Source organism: Rhinolophus hipposideros, assembly GCF_964194185.1.
Source record: "Rhinolophus hipposideros genome assembly, chromosome: 22".
Taxonomy (NCBI): Eukaryota; Metazoa; Chordata; class Mammalia; order Chiroptera; family Rhinolophidae; genus Rhinolophus; species Rhinolophus hipposideros.
The window spans coordinates 17,242,365-17,268,522 of record NC_138068.1 but is presented as its reverse complement, the minus strand read 5'-3'; the positions used below and the strand labels follow the sequence as shown (position 1 = coordinate 17,268,522).

At 39.1% G+C, this 26,158-nt stretch overlaps 1 protein-coding gene across 5 annotated transcripts in view; it reads left to right on the top strand.

Moving 5' to 3' along the window:
* Positions 1-26,158, top strand: part of DHX35 (DEAH-box helicase 35) — a 70,518-nt gene that overhangs the window by 5,548 nt on the left and 38,812 nt on the right. For 4 of the 5 annotated variants that reach the window (XM_081034266.1, XM_081034264.1, XM_081034263.1 and 1 more), the window contains 6 exons: positions 3,918-4,010; positions 11,762-11,839; positions 17,197-17,301; positions 19,069-19,130; positions 19,958-20,027; positions 22,650-22,709. In XM_081034266.1, the coding sequence (XP_080890392.1) occupies positions 3,918-4,010; positions 11,762-11,839; positions 17,197-17,301; positions 19,069-19,130; positions 19,958-20,027; positions 22,650-22,709 (468 nt within the window). The remainder of the gene's footprint in view (positions 1-3,917; positions 4,011-11,761; positions 11,840-17,196; positions 17,302-19,068; positions 19,131-19,957; positions 20,028-22,649; positions 22,710-26,158) is intronic. The other variant, XM_081034265.1, reaches the window with a different exon arrangement.

The window sequence follows — 26,158 nt, the reverse complement described above, 5'->3', positions numbered from 1 at the left end:
TTAGAACGCAAAGAGCTCAGAGATGACCTTATCTGAAGGGATTAACTTTTCAAAATGTACGTGTTCGTTAACCTTAGAAATCTTCAAAGCCCTTCAGATTTGTTTTTTAATAGTCGTCTGTTTTATTGGACCATCAGGAAACACTAGAAACATGCTCCTTCTATGAGATCATGCTTTTTTTTTTTTTTTTTTTAAGGAGGGCGCAGCTCACAGTGGCACATGTGGGGATCGAACCCGCAACCTTGATGTTATTAGCACCACGCTCTAACCAACTAAGCTAACTGGCCCCCCAGAGTCCTTAAGATTTTTTTCAATTAGATCTTACTATTGAAAACTGAAAGAAGAATAACATTCTCCCCCCTCCCCCCCTTGCTTTCAATTATGGACACGTTCAGACCTACAGAAAAGTAGAGAAGATAGCACAATGAATTTCTATGCATCCAGCTTCAACAAATTACCAACATACGGCCAAGTTTCGCTTTCTTTTTAAAGGCATATTTCTCTAAACAAGATTCACTGGGAATATGAGGTGGTTTCTGTTGGGAGGTTAACTCCCAGGGAGATAGTGACGTGATTTTGGTGTGTTTATTATCTACCATGTGCATATCCAGACACTTAATTCCATTACCCTCATGAAATGAATGCATCTCTTGGCATCTCACGAGAGACCGAAGTGTAAACTAGAATTCGGAATATGTTTGTTTACAGTGAGCCGGAGTTTTCTAGTACAGATGGACCCAGTGCTTGGACACACTTTCTCCCTATTGCCAAGTCCACATGGGAAGCCAAATTGTAATCAGGAAGTGGGCTCGGAGCCAAAGGTGATTTAGATGTAGCTGAAGAATATTTGTTTCATACACGTATAACCTCTGATGAAGGGTGATGCCTCTGGAATGACCCTAGTAGGTGGAGCCACCAGCATGTTACTCTCTTCTAAGTTCTTATATTTAAGGAGCCCCTTTGTCTAGGTTGTGCTAATAATCCCTCTTCTATGAACATATTCTTTCTCCAAGTGGATAGAAAATGGAATCCTTCTTAATTTAGCCATCCCACCTTGATTAGAGTTTTATGTGGCCCCAAACATTTTAGTCACTCGTGTACCGCCAGCCTCTGGGTTTCTTTCTCAGGTGATTAACCTCATCCATTATGTGTGGTTGCAAACCAGTTTGACCCTCAGGAGATAAGATTATAGGTTCACTGTTGAGGGACATAATTGGAGTTGTGATGAAGTGTTTGGAGTTCAGAGTTCAAACCTAAGCTTCGTCATTTGTGTGCTGTGTGACCTGGCTTCACCATCTGAGCTTCTGTTTTCCTATTTATAATGTGGGGCTATTAGTACCTCCCTCGTTGGATTGTTGAGGACCAGATGAGATAATCCACGTAGAGCATTTTAGTAAAATGCCCGACATATAGTAAACGTTCAAACACAAGGATAATTATTGTTTACCATGTGTTTAATTTTGATCTTTTCCTGAGTGATCCTTATCTTCCAGCTGTACTTATAAAATATAATAAGTGAAACAACAAATGAAAAAAGTAAGCAGGAAGTTAACATATACTGATGAAATTAAAATGGTAAGAAGAAGGGTATAAGTTACTGATAAAAAGCAAAGCAGAGGTTAAGCATATTTAAGATCTCAAAATGTTAAAGATAAATCTAGAAGACGAAAAGAATAAGAAGTTACCTATTCACCACCCCTTCTCCTGTTAAAACTAAAGGTTAAAGTAGCTTTAAAAACAAGTTGAAACTAAAGCCTCAGTAAACCTAAAGCTCACCCCTTTTCCCAGTGCCGTTACAAGTTGGCTTTCCCCATGACTGCCTTTGTAGGCTGGGAACTGGGCCATGGGCACTGCTATGCAAGGTTGTCCTTTTACTGCCTCAAACTCAGCCTCTTTGAAACTCAATCTTGTTCTCCTCACCAGTTCTTCTTGACTTCCCTGCCTACGCCTGTCGGTGGTACTGTCATTTTCCCAGTCTCCAAACTGGAAATCTTTTTGTCATCTCTCTCTCCAGTGTCATACACTGGACTTTCCCCACTTGCAATGCTTCGTATTTAACACAAGAAGTATGAATTATTGCCTTCAGTTTCTTCGTACTCAGATCAACCTTGTATGCTGCTGCCCAGTTTTCTCAAAACCCTTACAGCATATGCTTTTTAGCTAAAGTCCAGATTCTCGCTCTGCATTCAAGGCCTTTCACAACGCAGCCCTAATTACACCTCTCGTAACTCATTTCCAGGCCACACCTGGAGTTTTTCGTGGGCTTTTTATAGCACCCCTTTAATAGAATTTATGTAGTTTGCTTATTTCCATCTTCGTTCTTTGCTTATGTTATTTCCCTTTCTTGGAATTCCTTGTCTAGCTATTTAGCTATTTGTACTCAACTTGTCTTTCAAGTTTTCCTTGAATCTACCCACTCGTCTGTCCGTCCGTCCATCCATCCATCCATCTCACCCATCCAGTATGGATGGATCTACCATTTACACAATACCTGCAAAGAACTCAAACTTTTCCCCTTTCCTTACCCAAGAAGAAGAAAGCACAAAGTGTAAGCAACTGATAAAAAAAAAGCATCTAGACTAGTCATTAGGCCACCTGCAGCCAAATCTCCTTTGGGTGCTTGTAGAAATTCAAATTCCTGGGCCCCACCCTAGCCCTATTGAATCAGAAACCCTGAGGGTAGGGCTGGGAATCTTCGTTTTTAAACAAATATAAGAGATTTTCACACTAAGATTTGAGAAATACATATTTAGACCCCAAACAATGCCAAATTCAAAAACCCAAAACAGCCAATGCCTCATTTAGCCTGCTAGGCAGCAGCCTGGCTCTTCTAGTCTTCACCAAACACTTCGCTGGTTTGGAATCAGATGAGCTGAGCAGTGATCGGAGTGGGAGGATTAGGCAGTTTTTCATTCCAAACCAGGTATTTATGGCCTGCCTTTATGACTTTCTAGAGGTGTGTCTCTAATCAGATGTGGGTACACAAGTGCGTTTTGAAGCTAAGTAGATAGGATGTTGGCATTATCTGTGACTTTTCTGTATGTAAACCAGTGTTTGTTGCTCACACTGAATGGGTAAAGGAAAGCTCAGCTGCAGTATTCGATGTAACATATGAGTGCTTTATTGTGAACTTGGATTTAAAGGTAGAGGTGAAAGCATATTTTTTTTGTAAAATATTTTTTTGAAAATATTTTACGAGTTAATCAATGAAACAAATTGAAGTAGGTAATACATGCACGTTGTACAAAATTCAAAGTTCTTCACACCCCTGCTCCCCAGCCATCCTGTTCCCCTACCTGGAGACAATATAAGGTTGTTCTCAGTTTCTTGTTTTGTTTTGTTTTTCCCAAAGATGGCTTATACACAGACGAGCCTATTGTATTTACCCTTTCTTTAAAAACACAAATACTAGTGCATTATTCACACTGTTTTGCATCTTGCTTTCTTCCCTTAACAGATCTTCGTGACCATCTCATAGCAGTACAAATAGACATTTGTTTTTTTTAACAACGGCATGTTATTCCCTTATTGGAGTGCTCATAATTGATTTAACCAATCCCGTCTTGATGAACATTGAGGCTGTTTGAATTTTTGGCCATTTTTAACGGTACTTCAATGAGTATGCTGTATATACATATCTTTGTTCACGTGTATGTCTGTAATATAACATAAGTGAAAATCTCGAATCAAAGGGCATGTGTATTGTATATTTTGATAAGTTATTATACTCAACTGCAATTTGTATCAGCTTATACTGATACCAACAGTACCTGGGGGTTGGAATGACATTTTTATAGTTCTTTTTAAAATTTACTTTCCTTTGGTAAACAGCTCATTTCATAATTTTTAGATATCTTTGTTTAGCTCTTTTGAGAAAATGTGTGGCTATTTACAATATATGGTTATATTTTTTTCAGCTAAGGAATCATATATTATACTTGATAGAAAACTATCAGACAGTGGTGATTGTTGGAGAAACGGGATGCGGGAAAAGCACGCAGATTCCACAAGTGAGTATATGCTTAAATGTCTTTGTACTTATATTTGATTGGAAGGGTTTTGTAACTTGAGAACTCTCTTTACTGTCATTTGCATTTTTAAGATCTCTCAGAGGAGGAATGTTCAACCCAACTAGGTATTTTTTATTAAACTTTTGGGGCTTATAGTTTCTTTGATGAGTACTGAAGTACAGTCATCTTCAATTTATTATAATTCCAAAATAATAACTGAATAGCCATATTCTGAAAGGAGCAATGAGGACTCATTCAAAGAGGTGTAATGCATAGTTTCTGTCCTCAATTATAGTTGAAGAGGCGGGATAAGATGAATGCTTTTTGTAGTTGTAAATAAAATTTGACTATTACAGAATTATACAGTGCTATGAAAGAAATCTCTCTTACAAGCCAAATGGTATCTGATGTGAATAGAAGTTGAAAGCAGGATCAGGGAAGGCCTTGTAAAAAAATATTTGAGGTAGACATTGAACAGTCAAGGGGAGCTGGCTGGGAAGATTTTCTAAACCAGTGAATATTGTGGTTAGAGATATTGGAGTGGAGAAGTGTTTGGGGATCAATGTTAGTGGACACATGGGGTGAAGGGTGGAAAGATAGGGTGATGTCAAAGTGCATCTTAAGAGCCTTGACTGGGAGGGTGAAGAATGATATTTAAGTAGTCAGGGATGAGAGTCCTTGCAGGTTTTTCTTTCCTTTCTAACATAGATTTTTATTGAAGTATAAAATGCGTACCAGAAAGCGTTAATATCATAATTGTACAGCTTGATAAACTTTAATAAGTGAATACACCTGTGTTACCAGCACCCAGAAGACCTCTTGTGTCCTCTTGTGGTCTCCTGCCCTCTTTCTCTTCCTGACCCCACAAACATATACACAGGGTAACTCTTATTCTGTCTTCCAACACCGTAGATTAGCTGCCTATTTTTGAACTTTCATAAAGAAATAATAATATAGCTTCTTTTGCCCAACCCAATAATGGGTTTAGGATGGGGCCCAGACATATAGGTATTTCTTACAAGTACCCCAGGTGACCTAGGGGAAGGTAGACAGAAGGGAATGACCTCATAGAGAAAGGACAGCAGAAGAAATGGTGACCTGGAGGGAAAACATATGTGCAGATGGTATGAAGATCCTGGCAAATTACTTGCTTCTTACAGAGGGACATAGGAGAAGGGCCGTGTTAAATTACTGAGAGATTATTAGTTGACAGTAGTAATAAAAACAACAATAATATTAATGGTAATATTAAGAAAACAAATAATAATTATAGTAAATACTACATAACGTGATCACTTTAAACACATTAATCTGTTTAGCCCTCAGTGACCCTGTGAAGCAGGTACTATTATTATCTTCATTTTATAGATGAGGACACCACAGAGAGGAATGAGGTGGGGGGGGGAATAGAACCGAGGTAAAGACAGGCCATGTGAGGTTAGATGATGGTAGTTTGTTTTGGAATTAGTCCGTGCGGTTATTTAGTCAGCTTAATATAACTATGTTGTGGTAACAAAGAACCTGAAAATCTCAGTGGCATAACACAGTTTTCTTCCTCCTACTATGGGGTCATCTTGGGTTGATGACCCAAGATGTGGGCTGCTTCAGGTGATCACTGGGACCCAGGATGAGGGTGCAGCTCTCACCTGGGACTTGTGCATCTGGTGGGAGATGGCAGAATCATGAGATGGCTCTTAAAACTTCTCACCGAAGTGGCAGGTCTGCTCACATTTTACTGGCCAAAGCAAGTCACAGGGCCAGGCCTCCCAGCACTTCTCACAAGGATGGGTAGCCGATATCTGGATCCATAATACAGTACAGCACAGCGATGTGGTCATTTCCCCCGGCGAGGCTTGGCTGCCAGGGAACAGAGGGCCCGCTGCGGGGCTGCGTCCGGGGAAAGAATGGCCTGGAGGAGAGAGGGGAGTAGGGACTGAGGAGCGGCCTGCGCAACTGCCAGCCTACAGCAGAGAAAGGCAGCCTTTTTTGTTTTGGGACTTTTAAAACTACTTAAAGTTGTTTTTGAATATTTAATAGGTTCACATGGTATAAAATTTAAAAGACACACAAGGACATAAAAAGAGAAAGATTTCTCTTCTGCCTTATCTTGTGATACTTTTATGCACATGTAACTGATGTTACCAGTTTCTTGGACAGAGGATTTAAAAAAATTGCATTTATAGAGAAATATGTGTGTGTGTTTGTATGTCTGTGTATATTTTTAATATATTAATGTATATATTTCTCCCTCTTTTAAATACAAATGGTAGTATCTGTACAGCTTTAATGTACCTTGTCCTTTTTCACTGAATGTATAGTTCTCTTTTTTCAGTTGCACAGATTCTAGTAGTTGCATAGATTCTACATAATTTATTTTGCCAGTTCCCAGTTGATAGACATTAGGTTGTGGATTTCTAGTTTTGTGTTATCACAATGATGCAATGAGTCGGTTTCCAGGTGGATCATTTTGTACACATGTCGATATAATCACAGAATAGATACAGCAGTTATGGAGTTGCTGGGTCAAAGGGCATATGCATGTGAATTTAATTATTTTTAAGGAACTGTATTTTCTTGTAAGTACTGTGTGTTTTGAATAGGAAACAGTCACATGGTATCAAATTCGAAAAGCACAAAGGAATAAATAGTAAAAAGCGAATCTCCTACGCCTTGCTGGTGAAAATGACTAAGATCATTATGATAAATCATGTGATTGGTCCAGGTATCTGCTACCCCTCCTGTAGAAGGATTATTCCTCATTTTCTTCACCCCTCAGTTCCTCTTCTCTGAGACAGTCACAGTTTTCAACTTCTTGTGAAACTAAATTGGAGTTATGGGCCAGGAAAATTGGAAAGGCTGAGCTCATGGCAAGGATATGGAGCAGGTATTTCCTCAACCAGCTGTTTTGCTACGTTTATATGATATCTTTCCGTGGACAAATACAGCATGCTGAAGCACCAAACGCCAGTGCTGAAATTTCACAAATTTTGTGTGGAACCTCGATGATATTTTTTCCCACAGCTCTGTCTAAACAATAGACTAAGAAAATAAGCTCTTGACTGCTGCGGCCCACGCAGCCAGGAGGGCTCGGCCTGAGGGGGAAAGGTGAGGAGATAAAGAAAAGACACAGAGACAGGAGAGCTGGGATTGGGAGGTCCACTGTCCGTGGATGGCGGAGCAGTGGCACAGTCTTTATTTCACACACGGTTTATATACAGTCTTAGAACAATTGTCTGTACAAGCAAGTATTAGCAGAACAAGCAAGTATGAGTAGAACATTCTGTTCTGTGTATTGGCCAGTTTGTATGTCTGTGGCTGCATTAATGTTGTCTTGTACTTTCTGGGAAGATGCTGAGGCGAGGCTTCCCATGGATGACCTTGCAGGCTGCAAGGTGCTAGTCAGCTTACAGCCCACTCCCTACACTTGACTACGATTTTTATGAGCTGTTTTTTGTGGAGTTATTCTTAATCCCACTCTTTACCTAGAAGACCAGATTGGATGACTCTTAAAAAGAGTAGGGAGAACTGTAAAGGAATTCAGCAATCTCTGTCCATGACATCCCACTGCCTCGTGATGTCACTGCTACACCTGCTTCTGCGGGATCTTTAAATTTCCATGTGTCCGCAATCGCAAGCGTGCAGTGGAAGGCTCAGTCATAGGGTACTGAGGAGACTGGCTTCGTGGATAGATGCTTTATTACTATGGAAATTATTTTTCTTTTACTTAACACTACTACTAGACTGAACGCGAGTTTGCGTGTGTTATTTTGGATGGTACAATGGTGTCCTGTTTATGTGGCAAGGCTTTCATGTGCTGAGCTTGAATCCCAGCTCTTAGTTTTTATCTGTGTCTTTGGACGAGTTATGTGACCTCCTTTTTTCCCTCATCTCTAAATTATTGATGATGCTGTTACCTTCCTTATAGAATTTGTTGTTACAATTAAATAAGGTTATGCCTGAAAGGCGCTCAGCACAGTTCCTGGCGCTTAGTAATGTCCTCGATGAATCTTAGCTGTTATTCTTGTTTGGTTTTTGCATTTGTGTTGATTGGGGTGGTCGGTAGTGTTGTGTGTACATATTTAATACAAGAGAGAGAAACTTTACAGTTTTGAATCACAAAAACACCTACATAGTGAAACACTTTGTTCTTTATAGTCATGTTCTAAACTACTATTTGGGCTAATTTTAGACTAACAGGAAAGCTGCAAAAATAAGAGAGTTCCCTTATACCCTCACACCACCTAGTGCAGTCATGGAAGGCAGGCCATTGCCATTTGTACCGCACTGCGTAGTAGCTAGACTACAGATCTTGCTTAAATCTCATCAGTGCTCCCACTGATACCCTTCAGCACTGTGATCCAGGACCCTGCAGTGCATCTACTTGCCATTTCTCGGCAGTCCTCTCCGTTATGAGAGTTTCTCCGTCTTTCTCCATCTTTCAATGGCCTTGACATTTTTGAAAAGTACTGGGCATTTATTGTATACAGTGTCCCTCAGTTTGGGTTTGTGTGATGTTTTCTCATCGTTAGAATGAGCGTATGCGTTTTGGGAAAGAACACCACAGACGTGACATGTCCCTGTACATCCTGTCACAGGATGTTTTGCGACGTCCCGGCCTTATCATTGGTGAGGTTAATCTTGATCACTTGGTTAAGGTGCCAGGTTTTGCCTAGAAATTTACTGTCTTTCCCTTCGTAGTTGATAAATATCTTGGGGGGAGATATTCTCAGACTGCAAATACTCTGCTTCTCTTCAAACTTTTGCCTAATTGTAGCATTTCTCAGTGGATCGTCCCTGCGCAATTACTCAAGTGTTTGCCTAGGGATGATTTTCTCTTTTCCTTTTTCCTTCTACCTTTAGTAAATGGAATCTTCTGTAATGAAGAACTGTCTTTTCTCTCTCGTTTATTTATTCAATTATTTATGTATATCAATATGAATTCATGGATATTTGTTTTATGTGTGTGTGTACATATACATATACACATATATGTATATAACATACTGATGTCAGACAATTAAGTTCACGAATTCATCCTAGAAAAAGTGCTACACACCTCATTGCTGAATATCACTACGGTCACCTTTGAAGTATTCCCCTTGGGAAGCTACTGTGTTTCCCCTAGAATAAGACCTAGCCGGACCATCAACTCTAATGCATCTTTTGGAGCAAAAATTAATATAAGACCTGGTATTATATTATATTATATTATATTTATATTATATTATATTATTTATTATACCGGGTCTTATATTAATATAAGACCCAGTCTTACATTAATTTTTGCTCCAAAAGGTGCATTAGAGCTGATGGTCTGTCTAGGTCTTATTTTCAGGGAAACACGGTATGTACCGATGCCAGCACCTAGTCCACCCTTCGAAGCAATTTTGGAACTCTTTTTCTGGAACAGCCATCAGAGCTATCGTCATATTACTCTTGATGTCCTGAATGTCATCAAAATGACTTCCTTCTAATATTTCCTTTATCTTTGGGTAAAGAAAGAAGTCATTGGGGGCCAGACCAGGTGAGTAGGGATGGTGTTCCAATATAGTTATTTGTTTACTGGCTAAAACCTCCCTCACAGACAGTGCCGTGTGAGCTGGTGCATTGTCGTGATGTAAGAGCCATGAATTGTTGGCGAAAAGTTCAGGTCGTCTAACTTTTTCACGCAGCCTTTTCAGCACTTCCAAATAGTAAACTTGGTTAACTGTTTGTCCTGTTGGTACAAATTCATAATGAATAATCCCTCTGATATCAAAAAAAGGTTAGCAACAGCGTTGCAACAAGTTCGTGAGCTTAATTGTCAGACCGTACATATGTGTGTGTATATGTATATGTGTGTGTGTGTATATATATATATATATATATACGCATACACCATGAATTTATGCTCATACTTTTGATTCCAATTCAATACCATAGGGCTCATTTTAGCATTTCCTTAACTGTAACTTTTCTCCAACAATCAGAAACTCAGATCCTATTACCTACAATATATTTACTTGTTAAATTCTAGTATACACATAAAATAGGTTTAGAATTGCTAACCCCTTCCTTTGGGTATTAACTAACATTTACTAACTAGATCACAGCATTCACTAACATCTACTAACTAGATCACAGCGTTCACTAACATCGACTCACTAGATCACAGTGTTCACTAACATCGACTCACTAGATCACAGCGTTCACTAACATCGACTCACTAGATCACAGCGTTCACTAACATCGACTCACTAGATCACAGCGTTCACTAACATCGACTCACTAGATCACAGCGTTCACTAACATCGACTCACTAGATCACAGCGTTCACTAACATCGACTCACTAGATCACAGCGTTCACTAACATCGACTCACTAGATCACAGCGTTCACTAACATCGACTCACTAGATCACAGCGTTCACTAACATCGACTCACTAGATCACAGCGTTCACTAACATCGACTCACTAGATCACAGCGTTCACTAACATCGACTCACTAGATCACAGCGTTCACTAACATCGACTCACTAGATCACAGCGTTCACTAACATCGACTCACTAGATCACAGCGTTCACTAACATCGACTCACTAGATCACAGCGTTCACTAACATCGACTCACTAGATCACAGCGTTCACTAACATCGACTCACTAGATCACAGCGTTCACTAACACTGATTCACTAGATCACAGCATTGATGTACAGGTCTTGTCTTTGGCTTCACAGCATCCAGTCAAGGTATGGTTTTCCAGTTATTTAGATTAGTTCTTGTCTTTTCCGCCCTCTTCAGTGCGATCATGTTATTCATTTGTAATACAGACAGGGTCATTTGTTAGTATTTGTATTTCCCTTTGACTTCCATCGGCATCTTGGTTGGTTTTGTTCATTTTTGGGGTATTTGAAGAGTATGTGAAACATGACTATGGTTCTAAGAGTCAGAGTTACACAGAAAGATTTACTCAAAGCATTGTCTTTCTTCGTCCCTGCTGCCCTGTTTCCATTTCTCCCTTCTTTCCACCCCTTTTCTACTGATTCTCCATAGACGACTATTCTATTTAGTTTCTGACCTATCCTTCCTTTAGTTCTTTTAAACAAATGAGCAAATAATACATGTACCAACATTTAAACTTTTTTTTCCTATTGTAGAAGTAATATATATTCATTGTAAAACAATTTAGATTATGAAAATTTGTAACTCTGATAAACACTGTTATCCATTTTGGATTTTACAAATGCACATAATTAAATGAAAACATAATTCAGATAAATGCTTACAATCAAATTTTTATGTATACGAATATCAACTAATGGAATATATACATGTATATAAAATCTAATTATTTATATTTAATCTGGCTTATATATTTTGTATGGTTGATATTTATATTGAGATGTCTCTGTATATACTTTAAAATTCTTTGTTCTACAGATTTAGCACTGTTCGGAGTGATCCCTGGATAGTTTTTTATTCCTTGAGGTGGCTATAGTACATGGAAATTTTATAAGATGGAGGAGTCAGAATGTTAAATTTATGCCTTTGTTCTTCTGATTATCACCTTTGATGTGAATTTAAACAAATCACTTAACATTTAGAAGCCTTAGATCCTTCATTTGCAAAATAATTTCCAAAATGTCTGCTGGGACAAGAACCATCTGTTGTTTCTTTTCTCAGTGATTTTAAAACAATATGGGGTCACCTTGGGGGAGATTGTTTCTGGAGAAATGATATTGGATGTATACTTAGATGTAATTTTATTTGTAGTACCTTGCAGAAGCTGGTTGGACAGCCGAAGGAAGAGTTGTGGGAGTGACCCAGCCTCGAAGAGTGGCTGCTGTTACCGTGAGTTTCTTTTTTGTGTTTTGTTTTTTTTCATGTATTGCAAAGACTCCGTCTGTGTCTTGTATTTCAGTGACTTATTTTTTTTTGTTTCCTAAAAGCTCCAAATGAATATGATGTTGCTCCTTAAGAGTTTAATTCTTCAGTTTAAAAAGTACTATGCTCTAATTATTTTTATAAAATTGATATCCATATATTATGAATTTTTAAGTAGTAATAAAATACAGAGGAAGTCAAAACAAAACAAAAGAAGAAAAACCCAAACCTCACCCCCTCACCATCTTTCAAAAACATTGCGAACATTTGTGAACATTATTTCAAATTTCTCTTTTATGTTCACATAAAGATGAATGGTTGGTTGGATGAATAGAAACAGTGGATGGATAGAAAAAAAAATGGGATCATAGATATATATTTGCTTTTTGTTGAATTGAATAAAAGAAAAAAACAAGTGAAATAGAATAGAAGTAGTTACTGAACATCAGGTAAATACTTATTTACCATAAGATAATGTATTAAAGCTTAAAAACTAAGAATAAAGACCACAAAAAACTTTAGGATGTTATTTATTTTTGAATTTGTTATAGTTAGTTTCCTATTATAAGACTAAACTAGCACATTTATTATTTCCACCTTTTTCCTCCCTCCATTTGTTGTAGATGTTGTACTATAATTTTTATTTCAAGATTTATAAATATATGTTTTTTTCTGTAATCATAACTCCCATAGGTATTTAACTTTAATTCTAGTTTAAATAGTTTTAATGTTTGTCATTAATTATTTCCATGGTTTGCCAATCTTTAATTGCTCATTACTCTTTATTATTTTTTCTGCTTGAGTGCTTGTAAGGTTGTTTTTGCACCAGGGTATATCTTGATGCGGGTTGTTCTGTGTCATTTTTTCTTAAATATGGAAGAACTCTTAAAATTCAGGTTCAAATCTCTCTATATCAGATAGGTTTTCTTCTGTTATATCTTGGCATACTTTTCTGTTACATTTATTTTATTCACTTTTTCTAAGAACATCAAGTAAGTGTATATTAGATTTCCTTTGTCTGTTTTTAGTATTTATTACCATCTCCATAATCATCTATTCTTTTCCCGTTTGTTTTGTGAGATTTCTTCAAGCCTATCCACAATGTTCGTGATCATTTTTAGTTAAATTTTTTCTGTTTTAGTTCCCTTATATCTCTACCTGGGCTCATAATCACTTGTTTGAATGTTTTTATTTGTCTTTAATAGATAGAGAAGTGAATATTGAATGTGAGGAGATATTATAATACATTATAAATTTTAAAATCCGATATTACCGACATTTTTTAAAAATCCAGAAAAATAACATTGTGCATTTATTAATTAACTGCTGACACCTTTCTGTAAATCTTTTTTTTCCTGCAATTTTTGGCTGCCTTTTCATTGATCACCTCTTCACATGACAATGATTTTCTGCTATTTTTCTACAGAGAGAGTAGAATAGTATTTCAGTGTTACTCCTGCCTGGTTGATTCAGATTTGCCTTTTTTTTATGGACACTGTTGAAAAGTTCCTTTAATTTTGTAACTAGCCATTTATAGCATTATATTCATTTTAGGGATTGTTCTCAAATTTTTGGAAAGCACCCCTAGCGTCTTTCATGTCCAGACTGGGAGATTTGGAGGCCATCCGCAGGCTGGCTTCTCATCTCTGTACGTTTGAGACCTTGTTTCTCCTCGACTCTTGTTTGACTTTGCGTCTCTTCCTTTAGCTGTTTTTAGCCGAATCTCGTGATTTCTTGGCAATTGGATTTCTTTGAATTCTCCTGTTTCTTTGGCCAATACTTCTGAAGTTTCTTTTTAAGCTGCCTTTTTTGCTCATGTTTTCGTAGTCGGCTTTAATGCAGCGGGCTTGTGTTAGTCCTTCTCATGGCTGCAGAATTGTGAGGTTATACTGATCTGGTCCGGAGAATGCACAGCCTCTCACCAAATCTCTTCTCTTCCTTTGTGGGGGGGATGAGGATGAGGATCTGGCAGTACGCTCCTTCGTGATTTGAGAGGTACTGTCATGGCTCACTATAAAATTCTCCGGGCTCCCTGATTTGGGATCTGCTGCTTGCTCCTGACTGTCTGCTCCTCTCTCTCAACTTCCCCTTCCTTGAGATTCTTTGCTTTCAAAGTGGGTCCCCCAGTGAGACATTTCCTGTGTCTCCTGGGCCCGAGCTCTGCTGCTGCTTGTTGTCTTCCTAGTACAAGGATTGTCAGCCGTGCCTCCAGGGGGTAGCTCTTGCCGGAGAGGGAGCCAGCAGCCCGCTCTGAGTGTGAGGAAGAGGGGCCATGCTTCCAGATTCAGGCCTCAGCCTATTTGTTTGGCAGCTGTCCTTCCTGGTTTTTTGATTGGGCTCCCGTCTGTCTCCTTTCATTGAAGATGGAGGTTTTAGTTGACAATATGTTTTATTTCAAATCAGTTCTGAGAGAGGGAAGTGGGGGCAAAAATGCCTTCATTTTTCTGTCTTTACACAGACAAGAAATTTATTCTATTTCCCAGAGTTATTTTTGCTCTGGACTGAGTTTTAATTATCGTGTCATCCTTTTTCCCAAAGTTCATTTTCTAATCGTCTTTAAGTTAGACATCATTGATAAACATTTTCCAAGTCTTAGATGTGTGTGTAAGAATGGAGATAACAGTTTGGAAAGTATGTAATCTTTTGTATTACAAGAGGGACTCAACTAGAGCAATTTTTCCTATTTGTGGTTTGGAATCCCAGCTCTTAGTCAGCTTGCATTTTACCTCCAGATTTGTAGACATGCATAATTTCCATGAAGCCACATGCTTAACTCTGGAAAGAACAAAACGTGTATAAATTAACTGTAGTATTAATAGAGCTGTCGGGTTTGAAATGCTACATCTCAAAAAGTACTTTGTGTACAGACTGAAATCTGAAAAGTCTCAGAGCCTAAGAATAGATTGCATAAGCAGTTACTAACGAATGTGGTCATTGGGTTCATGTAGTCTTGGTTTGGCTTTGAGGCCGGGCCCTGCCTTGAGCTGTGATTCTGAACAGGCTCTGAGCCAGTTTTATTGCAGTTTCTCTCTTTCTGAAAAGCAGGGTATCTTGCCCCCCGTCATGGGCTGTGTGCACAGTTATGAGATAACAATTTATAAAAGCTTGGAACACAGTACCTGTAGGTAATAGGGGCTCAGCGATTGGTTTTTCTTTTTCTTTTTACTTCCCTTTCCCTTTGTTTATTTGTTCCTGTCAAAAAGATAATATTTATCCAGTCCAATGGATGAAGTTATTAGAACTGAATCAATAGAGGTAAAAAGAAATCTGTTAAAAAGCCAATAGAATATGACCTTGCAAATATCAAGTGCTATGATCATAAATAAAACTTTTAAAAAAGAGTTTGAAAATAAAACACATATTTTTAGTAGCAAATATATAATAGTGAAATAATAGAACTAAATATGTTTGGTTAATTTTACCTTACAGACAGATAAAATGATTACATTTGTATGGAGAGGCTTGGTTCATTTATGCTCATTCTTATAAGCCCATTTTCCCCATCAACTAGTATTTCTATGCACACATTCTCTGTTTGTACCATTTTCTGAGATTTATAGTATAACGATCTCGGCGTTGAAATTGAAATAATAACCATAACAAAACTGTCTCGGTGCGATACTGCTTGTTGGGAAATATAACCTGCAGAGTTAGGACAGTGTAGGATGAATTTCAGGTTTCATAAGATGTTTTGAAAGACTGCGTGGTGTACACCAGCTGCTGGGTGATTGATGCTGTTTAGGCCTCTCAGATCTGTAACTTCAGGTCGTTAGGCAGAGCCACTTCTGCTCCTCACCTGCTCTTCAGTTTCTTAAACACTGATGGCCATATAACTCTGGGGGGTGGGGTGGGGTGAGGTGGGGGTTGGCTTGAAGAGCTGTGCGCAGGGAGCCTCTGGGTTCCTGAGCCTGGGCTGCTGTGGCCCAGTGGCTGTAGCAATGAACTGCTTCAGGACTCCTGTGTGCCAGTCCACATTCCAAACCCAGGACTCCCACTGCATGGGGAAGTTGCCTCATGTTGGGGTGGGTGTGCCAGGTCCCCAGGAAACCTCTATACTACTTCTTCCTTTGGTTCTTTTTAGTTAGGTAGTTTATGTAATGAATCTTACATCCCTTATTTTCTTTTAAAGTAAATGAATATGCATTATTGCGCTTCCATTTTTATAGTTATTCATTATTTCAGATATTTTCTATTCATGAGTTAATAACTTTGAAAAGCCTTCTTGGGGAGGTAGGAGATCTTGCCATTGGGTTCTTTTTTTCTCTTTCTTCCACTCACCTTTTATTTATATTGGTGGGTGGCAAATCGTATCTATAGTTAGTGGTCTTCATAATACTAGGGTGCCCAAAAAAATGTACACACATTTTAAGAGATGTTATCTATGCTCAAGCAGTAGTTCGCTGTAATCAGAAGTGTCTAGACGCTGAGCACCTCTTGTAACTGCAGAAGTCAAACGTGACTTGTATTCATCTTTTATTATCGGCATATGTTGAGTATTACAATTCATACAGTTTTTTCCTTTCTTAAAATATGTATAGTTTTTTTGCACCCTCTGTATATTATATATTTTGTTTTCTACCTTTGCTTTGTTGTGTAAACTTGGATCCTTTGTTAATCTCATCTGCTCATCTGCCATTTTTTACTTTTTAATTTGCATTCTCGTCTTTATTTCCTCTTTTAATAGTTTTGGTAGCTGGGAGACTGTTGTAAATTGTTTTAGATTATCTTGCTCTGGACACATCATTCTTTTCTCCAAAGAGAAAATGCACTTGGTCCAGTATTGACTATGATCATTCCTGTTCTCCTGCCTTCATGGTCCAGTAGAAGGTACTTATTTCAAGGCATGAAGACATGAAACGTTGTCTTCTGTTGGTGTGCCAAAGAAGGCTTTAGGGACAGAGTGAATCTTGTCATCTCTTCTGCTTCCCTCTTTGCTTTGGCCACCAGGAAATGTAGCGCTGAATTTGTAGCTCAACTTAAATAACTTTGACATATCTGTGTCTTAAAATTTTTCTCATTGGCCTTGATCTTTTGAATTCTGTCATTTCTTTGATCCTGATCTGTAACATCTTTGTGTGATTCTGTTTTTATTGAGTATGTTCTTATAAGTGGCCTCAAGTTGGTGGATAGAATGAGGTGAGATATATAAAGTTAATAAATCGCAAAGGTTGTCACACTTGTTCTCTAACAACCTGCCCCTTTTCATTTTCCACTGTGTTCACATACTATTTAAAAAAAATAAATGACCTTTAGATTTTCCATAGTGTGTGCTCTGTGCAGTAATTTCTGTGTCTCTATTTTCAGCACGATCTTTCTTTTCAAAGGTTGCAGGGAGAGTAGCTGATGAAAGGGGTGCGGTGCTGGGCCATGAGGTGGGCTATTGCATCCGCTTTGACGACTGTACTGACCCGCTGGCTACAAGAATTAAGGTGACGTGCTCAAGCTGCTTTTCCTATTGCAGATAAGGAAGAAGATTATTTGGGGGGAATTAAAAACCTGCAGCATCACTGCTGACGGGACACTGGTACCGTGGCAGAAAGTGCAGGAAATCACCCCGGCCCCCAGAGGGTTTAGTCTTCTGGGAGGTGCAGAGGCTTGACTCTTAGTCCTGAAAGGACCTTGAAAGTTAGGTTAAGCTCTTGGTTCTATAGCTGAAGAGGGGGAGGAACTGGGCGGTTGAATGTCTTGCCTGAACATTGTGTGCCCATCGGTGAGAGAACCAGAGCTCAAAGCTGTCTTGCCTTTTGTGTGTTTTATTATTTTACCACTGAGCCACATAGCTGTCTAAATATAGCAACTTGCCTGTAAAAGGGCTGAAAACAGGGACAAGGTAGTATAAATTGGTAAAGTGTAGAATTTAGAAATGTTATTTTTACAAGTTAGAACTTTCTTATTTTTACATGACGACAGATTTTACATGTGTGTTCTTTGAACTAATTACTAACATTGAAATAATGAGCAATCAGGGTACAGTCAACTCAACAGAATGTCTCCTGGGTGCCACTGTGCTGGAATCAGTCTGATCAAACAGTGCTCTAAAGCAACGGAAACGCTCTGTGAAATGAAAATTGGTTGTTAAGACTCTCAGTTGCCTCAATCTGCATAGAGGAAAATTGAAAATAGTGATTTGTAAAAATGGGGACCTTATTTTCCAGATATCTGTATTTTGACATTCGTTTACTTTTGACATTCATTTTACTAGGTAAAGAAGATATTCTTCTGTATCATCACATATATTGAGACTAGCTAATTTTTAGATGAATTTCAGTGGATTACATAACCAAATGATTATTTTAAAATCTTTCATGAAAAGCTTTTGTATTCCATTTGGTCATAACTTTAAGGTGCTCACTTCTCCACCAGTGGTCTGTCATTGGTGGCAGTTTCTCCCCTTCCTTCCAGTTGTGTCTCTGTTGCAGCTGGTACCAGATCCAAGAAAAATGTGATGGGAATGCACCCTGCTCTTATAAACCATAAGTAAAAACGCTAAGATACAGCATGTGAGGGAGATGTTTAGCCTTGTTAAAGTACTGAATTGTTTTGGGGTGAGCGTAACAACATCTGGTTGTTGCTACATGTTTCTAAAGCATTTTATAAACCTTCATTCATCTTAAATGATAACAGCTGACATTCTTGAACGCTGTGTGCTGGGTCCTGTACAAAACACTTTACATGTACTAGTTCACTTAATTCTCACAATAACCCTCTGAGGTAGAGGCTTTTATTATTTCCATTTCACCAGTGAGGAATCAGGTTCAACCAGTGAGGGTTAGTAAGTTGCCCAAGGTTCACACAGCTAGTAAGACAGAGAGCCAGGACCTGAACTCCCAGCAGTCTGACACCACAGCCCCTGTCAGCTTCCCTAAAATAATATCAGGGGAAATGGAGGTTAAACACCTCAAGAGCTGCAAGTCCGTAGTTTTAGGGACTTAGCTGACGTTCACGTAGTAAATGCAGGTGACATTCTGCTAAAACATTTGCCAATCCCAGCTTAGGGTCCTGGGTTTGAAGTCTTGTTTCGGAGCAGTTCCATTGTTTCATAACTAAAATGTTGGGGGCATTTCCTCATAGTCCTTTGTGGGAATTGTATTGTACACATGCTGGCAAAGAGATTGTCTAGTTGAACTTGAACTTAAAAAAAAATCATGTACAGTGTAAATGAATTATTTCTAAAACTTTTTTGTTTTTGGTTCTAGTTTCTGACAGATGGAATGTTGGTCAGGGAGATGATGGTTGATCCTCTGTTAACAAAATATAGGTAAATGTGTTTTTCCTATAACTTGCCTAAAATTTCAAAAGTACACAAGTAGATTGCGAAGGAGCTGTGTTAATAACCGGGGTTCACATCTGTGTTTAGCCACCCCAACGCTTTTCTCCTTACCGTGGCTCTTTCGACCCTTGATGTGTTTCTCCATTTACAGACAATCGAAACAGGGCAAATTAAAATGCCGGCTGTTATTTGAACAGTCTGTTGCCTTACCCTATTTATCTTGCCTCTGTTATACCCCAGGTTGGATGGTGACCGCAGAGTCCCATCACAGAAGGGGGCAGCGTTTTGTTGAATGTAATATGCAGAGTCCAAATAATTACACTTTCTCTTTCCTGGTGTGTCTTCGTCCATCACTTGCAGCGTTAAAATTGTCCCACCCAGGCTCCGTGGTCTCTGGGAAAGGATGTCACGTTTGACTCCCTGGTACCCATGCGCCCCAGTGTGACCATGTGCCTCTTTGTGGTGTTTTCTGCAGCTTCCCAATCTTTAAGTGGTTGGCTGTTGTTCCAATTATGTGCTCTATGCTCTTCTTACGTTGTAATACTCAGGTATTAGATCTTAGTGGAATCCAATGTGGGTGGTAAAAATCTTTCAAGATAGCAATAAACGTACCATTTTCTTCACCAAGATATGTTGATGTCACCATTTTTATTAGTTGAAGAGTTACCTCCTTGTCTAAGAGGAGTTCCTTGACTTTATTTCGATACAAAGTGAATGCTTGGGGGCTGAAAACCCCGAAATCCCTTTGGTGATGCAGGTGGGGTTATGAGGGTGGTTGTTTGGATGTTCACGGAGCTCCTCCATCTGGTTCTCAGTGCCATCATGCTGGACGAAGCCCACGAGAGGACCCTGTACACAGACATTGCCATTGGCTTGCTGAAAAAGGTATGACTCTGCTGCCAGGCTTTGGTTTTTGTTTTGTGTGGTTGCCTGATTATGAAAATAATTGTAGCGATTTGGAAAATCCAACCAAATATGAAGGAAAAATAATTTAAACCATCCCTAATCCTACCCAGAGAAAATCACTGGTAAAATGTTGATGTGTTTTCTTCTCTTCATTTTTCTCTGTTTCTGTTTGCATGTGTCAGATGTGTCTTTGTTGGCATCATAGGGATTGGATTGTGTGTGTTCATTTGTATATTGCACATTTCTCTTAATATTACATCAAGATCATTTTTCTGTGTCCTTAAATATTCTTTGAAGACATTATTTTTAATGGCTATGTAATCACGTATTTCTACCATAAAGTATTTGACCCTTCCCTTATTGTTAGGCATTTGTATGGCTTTCAGATTTGAAGTATTTTAAATAATGTCTCAGTGAGCACCATGGTAAGTAAATCTGTTGCATTTCTGTTTCTTTTCTCTCTCTCTCTCTCTCTCTCTCTCTCTCTCTCTCTCTCTCTCTCTCTCTCTTTTAACTTTTTATTACAGAAGATTTCAAATATACCCCCGAGTTGAGAGAAGGTTTAATGACCTATGTGCTCATCATCTGGCTTCAACAATTATAACTCGTGGCCGATCTTGTTTCACCCTACCTCCATCCTCTCCTCCCTTCCTGTGTTTTCTCATTGTTTTCTTTGGATCAATTCACAATCCAGGAGTCTAGAGAAAGGTGGTAGAGCAGAGAGATTAAGAACATGGATTCCGGGCCAGACTGCCTGGGTTCAAATGCTGGCTGCTGAGTTTACTCATCTCTAAAATGGGGATAATAGAAGTATCTGTATCTACGCTGGTATGCTCTCCTATATAATAGCCACTAACTACCTTAGATTTAAATTAATTAAACTATAATAAAACAAAAAATTCAGTTCCTCGGTCCTACTGGCTGTATTTCAAAGGCTCTGTATCCACGTGTGCCTAATGGCTACTGCATCGGACAGAACCTCTCCATACTGAAGACAGTTCTCTTCACAGAGCTGCTCTGTATCATACTTTGTTGTGAGGCTTAAGTAAGACAGTGTAAAATTCTTAGGGTGGCACACAGTCACAAATAGACTATGAGGTACCTTTGTGCAAATTAGAAAAAGATGCCCCCACTGGGAAAATGTCCAGAGCTAGGTGAGGGGAGGAGCGTGGGCTGGATTTCACATGCCCCAGCCTCCTTTGCCTGGCATCTTTGTGCAGTGCACATGCTGCACAACTGTACTCAGAGACCCTGGAATAGTACAGAAATTAGTATATGTTAGCTGCTATTGTTATTTGGAGTATTGTTTTCTTCCTTGGCCTTTTTGATATTTATGAGGGCTTGTATTACCTTCTTAGGGACAATATAATTAGAGGGCTTATTTCACGGAATCTTTGCCAACACTGAAAAATAGATCCTTGCTGATGTAATAAATGAAAGAATAATCTCATTGCTATTACATATTTTTGCTATAATTTGTTTGATCATTTCTCCTATGCCTGTTGATCATCTGTTTCTTTGAATGACTGTTAATATCTTTTACCCACATTTCTGTCTTGGTGTTATTGTTTATTGCTTGTTTGCTTTTAAAGTCCTTTTGTATACTTTAACTGTATAGATGTGTACGTAGATTCTGACTATCCAGAGACCCAGGTGTCAGGAAAAAAAACTTTATTATTATTGTTATTAGTTTCAGGATAATGATTAGATATTTATACCCCTCATAAAGTGATAACTCCAACAGGTCTGCTACCCATCTGACACCGTACATAGCTATTATAATACCATTGACTATATTCCCTATGCTGTATTTTATATCCTGTGACCATATATATATATACATATATATATAATTTTATATTAGTTTCAGGTATACAGCGCAGTGGTTAGGCATTTATATAATTTATGCAGTGATCCCCGATAAGTCTAGTACGCATCTGACACCAAACATAGTTTTTACAACATTATTGGCTATTCCCCATACTATATTTCACATCCCCTGTAACCACGTATTTGTTCTTCCTAATCCCTTCACCTTTCTCACCTATTCCCCAAGCCCCCTCCCATCTAGCAATCATCAGTTTGTTCTCTGTATCTATGAGTCTATTTCTGTTTTGTTTGCTCATTTATTCTGTTCTTTAGATTCTACATATAAGTGAGATCATATGGTATTTGTCTTTCTCAGTCTGACTTATTTCACTTAACATAATGTTCTCTAGGTCCATCCATATTGTTGCAAATGGTAAGATTTCATTCCTTTTTTTTTATGGCAGAGTAATACTTCATGAAAAAATGGTTTTACTTTTGAATTTGGTAAATTCAAATTCAAGTCTTAAAGCTCCTTTATACTTTCTATAACATTTTTTTTTAGCATTTTATTTTGGAAATTTTTATACATTTATACAGTTAGAAAGAATAGCACGATGAACCCCCTTTTAACCTGTGATTTTAACAATTATCAACTTGTGGTCAGTCTTATTTCATCTGTAAGCTTCCCCTCATCCAAAGAATACACTGAATTATTATGAAGTAAATTTCATATATCAGATTTCATCCATAAATATTGCACTGCTGATTGTTTCCTGATGCCTTCTTTTTTAGATTCAGAAAAAGCGGGGGGATCTCCGATTGATTGTGGCTTCAGCCACTCTGGATGCAGAGGTAAGAACATTTTCCCCTCTCCCCCTGCCCACTGTAAGCACTGGAATAATTGGGCATATCCGTGGGAAGTTACTTGTAGCAGGAGCTTATCTTTGGCAGAATGGCCCACCTTCCTTATGGGGACATCTGATGACCTAGATTCCATAGGATCAAAGGATACTCCTTTTCAGCCTGTGGGCGGAAATTAACCTGTAATTAATTGAGTTCATCATTACATACCTACTTGTCTTGTTTCTCTTCTCACAACTTCTTTTCATTACTTTTTTAAGTATGAGGCTATATTTCTGGCATTTATTTAGATTATAGCGTTTATATTTAGTTTTTTTTTTTTTACATTGAAGTTTTCCCTGTATGTGTAATAATTTCCATGTTATAATTTTTATGGCTAAATTTATATTTATTTTTCTCTCTTAACAACTCATATTTTAGTTCAAATAGCAGTTCAACACAACAAATAATTTTGACCACTTGATACAGAGAGGGTGCCAAAAAAATGTATACACATTTTAAGAGCCGTTATCTATGTAGCAGTAGTTCGCCATAATCAGAAGCGTCTGGACACTGATGGTAACCACTTTGAGCACCTCTTGTAATTGCAGAAGTCAAACGTGACTATATGTTGAGTATTACAATTTTAATACAGTTTTTTCCTTTCTTTAAAGGAAGGATACAATTTTTTTGGCACCCTCTATATTATATATTATATATATATTATATATATATGCATACATATGTGTATATGTATGTATATATACATATATACACACATATGTATATGTATGTGTGTGTATATATGGATATATACATATACATATACGTGTGTGTGTGTGTGTGTGTGTGTGTGTTTATAGTTCAGTATGTTGTTCAAGGTGCTGAGGTAGCCAAGGAGCGAGTTCTTAACTCTAGCTGGCTGGTGTCCAGAAACTCTCACAGAAGACAGACATCCCAGTTGGATTTGAAAGATGCACAGAAGTTTGCCCAGATGGGCAGGGATGGGGCATGCAGAGAACACAGAGGTGTGCAACCATATTTGCAAGGAGCTGGGAATCACTGTAAGGTGGAAGCCTGCCTTACCTGTAAGGCCCTACAGGGGGCCATCTGCTTCTGGTTTTCTCTTTCTGCAGTGCTCCCTACACTCCAGCCTCACTGGGCCCCTTGCTATTCCTCAGAAAAACCCAAGCATGCTTCTGCTCTTGGGGGGCCCTCTTTCTAGATGTACTTTCCTTAGACGTTCTCATGGCTCTACCCTCATTTTGTTCCAGTCTTGATCAAATACTGTCTTTCCTGAGGCCTTGACCACTCTGTCTAAAATAGTGCCCCTGCTGCTGTCCGTCCTCTTACTCTGCTGATTTTGTTCTGTTTAGTACTTTTCGCTACCTCACATTATGTGCATATCCAAGTGTTTGCTTATTGTGTGTCACCCATCACTAAAAATAAGCTCCATGAAGAGTGGGATTTTGTCTTGCTCATTATTTTATCCCTTTCACCACAAACAGTGTCTGGCACAGAGTAGGCGCTTTGGGTTGAATGAATTTTGATTGAATAGGAAAAAATGGGGGATTAAAATTGAAAGTTTGGTAGGGGTCAGATGATGGAAGAAGGCCTTGTAGGCCAACCAAAGGAGAAGAAACTCTCTGGCACCTCATTGGGTGCCCTGGGAGGGTGTGTGGTTATGGCAATGACTTGGTCATATTTGGGTTCTGGAAAGATCACTTTGGGTGCTGTGTAGACAAGACAAGAGAGATGTGGAAGTACCAATCAGGAGGCCGGTTTTATAATCCAGCTGCGATATGAAAGGGGCCTGGCTCCTGGCCCCTGGGCTCCCTGTGGCTTCAGGATCCAGAAAAACTTGGAGAGAGAAAAAACTCTCATGGCTAAGAGAGGAATCTTCATGTGTGCCCAGACTGCTTTCTTACATCTTCTCATAGGCTGTAGGAGTCTGTGCTCTTAGGTCTACCCATGATAACTTTTTGGTCAAAGATCCTTGGTTGCCTGCTTAATTAATTCTCATGCCCTTCACCCATGATACATGCTGGAATGCTATTTTTTTTTTTAACATTCATGGATTTATTAAGCATCTGACATATGCCAACTGTGTCATAGGTAAGCTCCCAATAAGTGTTTAATCCATAAAATAGTGAACTGAAGTAAGTTATATACAAAACGACAAATAAGCTACTTCCTCATCTTGACCGGAAATGGAATGCTATGTTGAAGACCATACCTAGCCTCTCTCCTTACCTGCTCCATGGGTGACTCGCACAGAGCACGTCCATTGTACCTCTTAGCTTTGTTACCCCCTTCTCTTTATTTAAAAAAATCATTCCCAACAGTTTTTATTGTATTTGAAAACTATAATGTCCAAGTCTTAGAATTATTGTTAAATAATATTTATTGCTTATTATTGCCTTTCATTGTCTTTTGGTGCGGCACAGAGATTTTAAAAAATGGCTTCTGTCAGTTCTGCCTACTGTAGTTGATATAGATGGGTTTTTTGGAAGTAATTTTTTTAAGTGGGAAAGTAGAATGTAGGAAATTTGTTATGCCACGCATACAGTATGAGGCAGCAAGGCATGCCAGGACCTCAGCAGTCGTCAGCCGTGCCTTTGGGGGGCTAGTGCCATTCATTCCTTCATCCTTCCTCACCCAGAGTCTCCTCTGTGAGGGGGAAGGTGTGGTCTGCGTGTGTGTGAGGGGAGGACCTGGTTCATGAGTTCCCGTGTGAGAGTAAGAGAGTGAGGAAGAGGAATGGAGTGGGCTGAGGGCAAGGGAGGAAGAGTAGGAGAGGGTGTGGGAGCAGGAGCGGGGAAGGGCGTGGCTTAGGTAGCATCTGACTGAGAGGTCCACAGGTGCCAGAACTCATTCCTGGTCCCCCAGCTCCTGGATCTGTGGGTGACAGACTAATTCCAAGCCCCACTACCTAGAGAGGTAGACGATACCACCTGCTCTGGTTTTGCTCAGGGCCCCAGGTGGCCCAGAAAGCAGGTGAAGACACCCGTGACTGTGGCTGAGAGGCAGAGGCAAGTGGAGTATGAAGGGCTGGTCACATAGTTGCCTGGATTGATTTAGCTGGTTTGTTAATGGAAGCCTAATTAAGCAAGAACATGACTGGGTATAATTACGAAGTATTTGTTGACCATTGTATCCACATGGCAGAAAATAGGATTACTGACAACTCCCACCGTTTTTTGTCACAGGTCCAGTTACTTGGGGAGAGGCTAATTTCTCTTTCCAGATTCTTGGAGAAGGACCTTGGGGTCAGCTGGGGTCAGGTACCCACTTGGGACCAATCTGCATGGGCCAAGGCCTGTTGGCCCAGGGTGGGCATGTTGTGTAGACGTGGTTGCTGGAAGCCCACTCCTGTAGGTCAGGTGGGAGCAGCTACCATGGAAGGGTGGTGAGCTGGGCAAATAGCCCAGCAGATGTGCACACAATTTACATTCCATGAA